This window comes from Pterocles gutturalis, unplaced genomic scaffold (assembly GCF_000699245.1).
Source record: "Pterocles gutturalis isolate BGI_N339 unplaced genomic scaffold, ASM69924v1 scaffold35257, whole genome shotgun sequence".
In the NCBI taxonomy this organism is placed as follows: Eukaryota; Metazoa; Chordata; class Aves; order Pterocliformes; family Pteroclidae; genus Pterocles; species Pterocles gutturalis.
The window spans coordinates 1-6,860 of NW_010116625.1; the positions used below are offsets into that span (position 1 = coordinate 1).

Genomic DNA, 6,860 nt, shown 5'->3' on the forward strand with positions numbered 1-6,860 from the left:
CTGCAGGGCCGCCGCCATGGCGCTGAGGGGACCGGGACACACCCTCCGCCCTCAGCGACAGCCAATCAGCAGCGCCTACCCGCGTGACGCCACATGGAAGCACCGCCCCCGACGGCTTAAAGAGACAGGTGCCCTGGGCAGGGGAGGGAAGCGCGGGAGCGGGCAGCGCTGGTTTTACTGGGAAACTCCCCAGTAAAGGGGCTGCCGGCATCAGCGCTTCTGTACAGAGCCAGGGGCCGGGGAAAGGAGCGACACAGGCCAGTTATTCTCAACCCTACTGCTTTATTCAACTGGTCCTACACAAGTACAAACACAAGGTGGCCCAAAAGGCTACAAAGTTATACAAAACAAAAACCTCTTTATAGTATTGACTGTACAACGGGTGGTCAATTCTTTGCCTTTCCCCATGTGAACCCCAGTTAATCCAGCCAGCACAGCGGCCTCGAGTCTCCCTGGCAGTTTCCAGGGGTTGACACTCAGTCGCTAATTTGCAATTTGTAAAAGCAGAAGCACTCCCACCACTTCACTGGGGGCTCTGTAGGAAGTTTTTACCCAAACCCTTTAAGAAAAGCTGAACAAAATCACTTACGGGGGCAGCAATAAACCAGTTCTTAAGAGTTCCAGCTTCTTTTCTTAAGTATCATGTTCAGTGGGCTGGGCCGCTGTTTGTGGTGATCACCTGGATATGCATTACAGAAGAGCTTACTCTGCAGAAACGAATAATCTGTTTGGGAATTGGAATAAAGCGACAACTCTGTATTTAATTCTCGGGCAAATCTGGACTCCAGTTGCTCAGAAAAATCCTGTGCTGGTACCCAGAGATCAAGTTAAATGCTCCCCTGTCTTACTATCCAGGGTTTCTGAAATAGCTCTAGATTTACATGCTTGTCTGTACAGCCTGCTAAGCGTTTAGAAATCACCAAGCAGCAGGCTGCTAACTGGAGAAACAGAGGCTGTAACATCCTTCCTTCCGTCTACCTGGAAAAGATGTTTTTGCAGCCTTTAAAAATCAAAGCCATTTTAAAATAATTTCAATTCAATGCCAGGAAACTAGAAGCCCCACAGCAAAGGCTATCTACTGGCCGGGAACTGTTGCCCTCTCCTCTTAGGTTGCCTTCACTGCCAGGATTTTCCCTCTCTCTCCCTCTCCTCCTCACCCAGACCCATTATAAAAAAAAAAAAAAAAGGTACAATATTTAATCTGATGGGATTTAAGTTAAAAAATAAAAAGCTGTCCAGTCTTTTTGCTTTATCGTGAGGAGTTTGAGCTGGAGCGGCTGCGATGGCGCCTTCGTCCAGGAGATCTGGATCTTGATCGCCGGCGAACAGGGGATCTGCGCCTAGGAGACCGGGACCTGACGGAGGAGAAAGCTTTCATCAGGAGACAAGGGCAACAGGTTCCACTAATTTGTCAGCCCAACTACCAATTTTTCAAAAACACTTCCCCGCTCCCCTCCAAAAAACCCTCACACATCACAGTAAAGGAGCTCCAGCGACATATAGCCAGCTCTGAAAGGAAAAAGGCAATTCAAACATTGCCTACACAGCAAGAATATTCTGGCTACCCTCCCTCTCCTTCAGGAAGTCGAAAGAATGTTTAATATCCAAAGAACAGAGAAGAATCTTGTCTTCTTCGTAAGGCAAAACAAGATCAAGTTCATCCTACATCAGATTCTCCTTCACCTGAAAGGTCAGCTTTGACCCCCTGCGATACTGTGATGTTCAGGACAAGGATTTATATAAGCCCTTTCAAACCACAGGGACATTTCTTAGAGGAAGTCGAACTCTAAAAAGTTAAGCTTCAAGCTCTTCAGCACTACAACCAATCTGCACAGCCACCAGCACGACACCAAGGTTCCAGGCACAGAATAGTAACAGAGCCTGAACAGGAGAACAGAAGTTAGACTAGGGAAGGAAACAAACAATGAGGAGGGAATGCCAAATCCAGCCTTTGATGACCTCAGTACAAGGCATGTTTCAAGGAGTACCAACAGGCAGTGGACCTTGTGCCATGTTAATAGTTCTCCTTCTTAAACCTGTAGTTCATTAGCTGGTCAGCAATCAAGTGGCTCGAACAGGAGCCACTTTTACTAGTGACAAGAGTCTAAGCAGGTTTCCAAGACACAGGAGTGCTCAGGAAGCCTCCAAAGGACTTTTTCTGAAGCAAGGGCTTCAGAAAAGCAAGCACTGGAGCAGGCTGACAAAAGCATTCTGCTAGCCAGAAGTCCCTTCCCACTTCACCTTGGAGCATTGATGCAGAAAACTCCAGGGAACAGGCTGGAAAGCATCTGACATTTCCACCCCATGGCATTCAGGGTGTAGACCAGAGCAGGTCACCCTGCCGCTAAGGAGTCCAGTTGGACAATCCAGCTTTAACTGATGCCCAGAAGGTGTTACTGTCATTTGGAGGGGAAAGTCAAGTCCAACAGGATTAAACTGTCCCCACACCAAGTCTTTTAGTGTTAACATGCTGTTACACTGAGAAGGAAATACAAATTGTCACAGCTCTCACCTTCTCCTCATGCGAGGGGGTGACCTGCGCCACATCGGTGGTGGCGGCAGCATCCTCCTAGGTGGGCTAAAGCGTCTGGGAGGCGGCCTAGGTCGTGGTGCCAGCACAGCTGTGGCAGTGATCTCCTGCCCATCAATCTGGCCTTTTCAGGGAACCACAGAAACAGGAAGAAGTTAAGTATTTTCCAACACTAACATTTACACATCACATTACTGCTACTCACAGCTTTGTCACAAGCAACCAAAGCGCAGAGCAGCCTACAGTCCTATTTCCACCACCTGCTCAGGGGTTATTCTGACAAGGGCCACACACTTACCAGACTTCTTCATCTAACAGCCCACCAAATTGCAGGTCAGATGTTACCAGGAAAGATTTTCACAGAAACTTAATGATTTCTATTACCGTTTTGAAAAAACTCAGTTTTAATAGTTCTGTGATTTTCTGGATCTGCCCTGAGTTATACAAAAGCCAAAGTGAGCACTTTGGGCTGAAAACAGACAGTATTTCAGATTAGTTCCCCAGAGGCTTCGTCTCCAAAGATTCCCCATCACCTCTAACTCATTTTCAGGTCAAACTCATCTGTTACAAAGATTTTTAAAAACACCCAGCCTCCTTACAGCATTTGATACCTACCTCCATCCATGTGCTTCAGGGCTTTCTCAGCATCATCTGGGTTCTCAAACTCCACATAAGCATAACCTTTAGAGAGGTGTGGATTTAGCCTGTCAACTGGCATGTCAATCATTTTAATCTTTCCATAAGTGGAAAAAATTTCCATGATGTGATCCTGCAGAGAAAGAGCAAGTCTTAAGAACATAGCCCACACTTACTGACCAGGTCTGGCTGGCGCAGAGCCGTAAATCCAAGCTGTACACATCACCAGATTAGCTTTAAATCAATACCACCATCAGGAAGAGACATATTTAATTGGCCAGGTGTGGAAAGGATCTGCTGCCTTCTCTATTGTTCCTCCTTGTTCCAAACCTTCAGTTCTAGCAGCATTACTGCTGCACATCAACACTGGCTACAAAAAGGGAACTTACACCCTTGGCTGCAAACTCTTGAGGAGCAATTGTTAATACTTTTTTAAAACCATCAACCTCTGAAGGTCTTTAAATTACATTCTAGCAAAGACAACTCAAGCTAGCCCAGCTGTCTTCAGATCCTTTATCAAGAACCTCCAGATATCCTTAATGCCTCCAAGGTCATTTCAGCTGTTGTTTCAACTTATACAGTTTTCTTCCTAGTAAGGCAGGATACAAGGTCTGGAATACTGACAAAGCAGACACTGCACTCTTAAGCACTACAGTGTCTCAAAAGCCTGCACTGTATTTGACTCAGTAAAATCCTACCAAAATTTTCCTCACTGATCAATTTGGACACAAAGCAAGAATTTCCAACAGCAACACCCTGGCAGCACTCTAGCAACAAAAAAGTTTTGAGAGCTTTAAAAGAGCCACTCACAGGTCTTTGCAGAAGATATGCAAGCTTGATATTTCAAAGGAGCACACCATTACCTTGGTCACGTTTCTAGTGAGCCTTCCAACATGCACTTTTGTAGGTCTGGGTGACGGGCTCCGCCTCTTCCGCTCCTTTTCATCTCTCTTGGGTGGCTTGGACCTGATTCAGACAGCAGGAAATGTTTACAGTTTTCAGGGAATATGTGAGATAAAACCAAGAAGCCAGTCATTATCACATGATTTAAAAGTACCATTTTTCTTGGGGGGGCATTTTTTTCCTTAAGAAGTCACAGGGTAGGAAGTGCTGGGGTGTGTGCGTGTGGGGGTTCCACTTAGAAACACCTCAGGGCTTGTATTTGCCTTCTCCAGTTTTTGCTTTAGAACCTTCTAGAATTTGAGAGCCTTTTTTGGTGAGTTTTCAACTTCACTGCAACTAGGGTAACAAACATGAAATTTGGCAAACATTTCTTCAAAGTTGTTGGCCATAGTTAAAGAATGTCCCAGTTGTTAAAGAAACATTCTTTGCCTCCACAATTAAAGATGCAAAGTGAAGACACAAGCAGGCAAATTAATGGATCCAATGATTTCTTTCTGTAGCTTCTGTTCACTACACAGGTCGAGAAACGTCACAGTTAAAAAAATATTTAAGTAGCTGCATATCACAATTTCTTTGTAGTTTAAAAAAAAAATCTGGAATGTAATTTTAATCTGAAAAAAATTCAGTATGCAGAAAACTTACATTTATGCTTCTTCCTCATCTTACTGTCCACAAATTGAGGGATATACTAAAAAAAAACTACACTGGCTTATAATAATTGAGCAGATTTTATCAGCCTTGAGCACCTTACCTATAGAATTATCCAAAGGAAAAACTGTTTGGACATTGACAGAGTTTGATTCCTAACCTTACAGGAAAATGCTTTCTTTGTGCCCCCCTCCCGTTTTATTTTTTTATACACGAGAATATACAGATACACATCCATACACGTATACACCATTTTCAGATGACTTTTCTGTTAGTCTTGGCTGTAATTTACAGGAACCAAAGAGCTTTACTCTCATCTAGTGACCACATAGTCCCATACTATTGGGGAAATGTTTATTAAAACTGTCTCTATAAAATGTGATATTTAAAATAATTGTTTACAATGAGGTTTTTATTACCTTTTAGTACAGGGCATATGTTTGGATTGTAAGCAAAAGGAGCACACCCATTCTAACAAAATTCCAATCTCCAAGTTATGGAGAAAGAAACAGGTCTGTGATTCTGATCACAATCTTGTATTTTACATGGATTTTAACCTGCCATCTGGTAATTCCTAGAAGGCAAACAAAACTGACTTGGAGCGGGAGCGTCTCCTGTTGTCATGTCTCCGTCGAGAGGGACTTGGAGATCCAGAAGAGCTGCTGGAACTGGAACTGCGTGAGGTGCTGGAGCTCCCAGAGCGGCTCGAGGCGGAAGAGGAGCTAGAGCCACTGCTGGAACCAGTGCTGGAACTGGACCCTGAACTGGAAGTTGAGCTGGAACGGGATCTGTTGGTGGGGTGCGGGGGAGGGATAAAATGAGTGGAGTACCCAGGAAAGAATGGCTGAAAAACACCTGATAATTACGTAAAGAGCAACTGCAAGTTAGAACAATGAAAACTGATGGTCCATAGCTCAGCAGATGGCCAAAGAAAATTCATACCTTAAAAAAGTAAAACCCTGAAGTTAGACAAAACTGCACTGTAACCAACACAACGCAAGGTTTCAACAAGTCCCTGATGCAAGGAACGAAACATACCAGAAACCACGCTGGTGGTTTCTGAAAACACTGTAATCCGTTACTACCTGTAAATGTAACTACCTGGTACTGCTGCTCCCACTGGAAGCACTGCGTCTTTTGCGTGTCTTGTCTCGACCGCGATCCTTTTCACCTGATTCCTTAGTGGCTGCTTTATCCTTGGACCGGTCCTTTGATTTCTCTTCAGACCTATCCTTGCGCTTGGTTGGTGAGGGAGCCCTTCAAGAACAAATTGCAGAAGACATTGTTTAATATAGAAAAACATAAGCAACAAAAACCCCACACCCAAACAAACAGAACAGCAACACAAAACAGTGAACTTCCAATGTAACTCAAGATCACCATAACTGCAGAGTTAAAAGCATTAGGCAAGTTTGGAAGTTTTAGAGAAAGGAAAATATTTTACATTACAGAGCAGCTTTGAGGAAGACAGCTATAGCATACAGAAATCCTCACATACAGAAATTCATGTAGAAACTGGTACATTTCCAACTCCTCACCCTCACCAGGAGAGCCCTAGTACCCTATAACATCCCCAGTTTTGTTAAACCTAGAAAATTTGGACAGAATTATTACCTAGTGTTGGATTTTTTATTATTTTCTTTGAGTCCTAGCAAACTCTTCTTTTTCAATCCTGATAACTCCATTTCCCCTTCGGAGGTGTCCAAAGCAGCACCAAACGGGCCTCACTTATCTCAAATCTCACTTCTAACTCCTCGATTCTCAGAACCGATCCCTAATCGCGTGCAATAAACTCCAAAGAACAGCCTAGTGACAAGATAAAAGGGTTTAGAAACAAGAAATTAACAGACAGGCACGAAACAACAAACCCGCTTTGCAACAATGGCAGCACACTGGGTATCGACCAACTTGTTCCGAGTCCTTCAGTGGCACACACTGGGGCACAGCCATTAACAGCCAGCCCGCGGCTGCTCACACTGGCACCGTGTGCCTCATGTAAAGATCTACATCCATGTTTAACGCAATCACTTGGACATTCACAGCAGTACAAAGGACCTTAATTATCCAACCAAAAAAACAGGAGACAGAAGACATCCATTTTCTTTGCAAAAAGTACGTGCAGCTCATGCCTCTTGCCAACAGC

At 44.2% G+C, this 6,860-nt stretch overlaps 1 protein-coding gene across 1 annotated transcript; it reads right to left on the reverse strand.

The window, feature by feature from the left end:
- Nucleotides 1-1,025: 1,025 nt before the first annotated feature.
- On the reverse strand, nucleotides 1,026-6,402 carry RNPS1 (RNA binding protein S1, serine-rich domain). The gene is made up of 7 exons (XM_010075568.1): nucleotides 6,332-6,402; nucleotides 5,819-5,974; nucleotides 5,314-5,505; nucleotides 4,030-4,132; nucleotides 3,146-3,299; nucleotides 2,513-2,654; nucleotides 1,026-1,355 (listed from the first exon to the last, which is right to left on the reverse strand). Exons 1-7 carry the CDS (start codon nucleotides 6,400-6,402, stop codon nucleotides 1,250-1,252), a joined length of 924 nt encoding a protein of 307 aa, XP_010073870.1. The 3' UTR covers nucleotides 1,026-1,249.
- Between the last annotated feature and the right edge of the window lie 458 nt (nucleotides 6,403-6,860).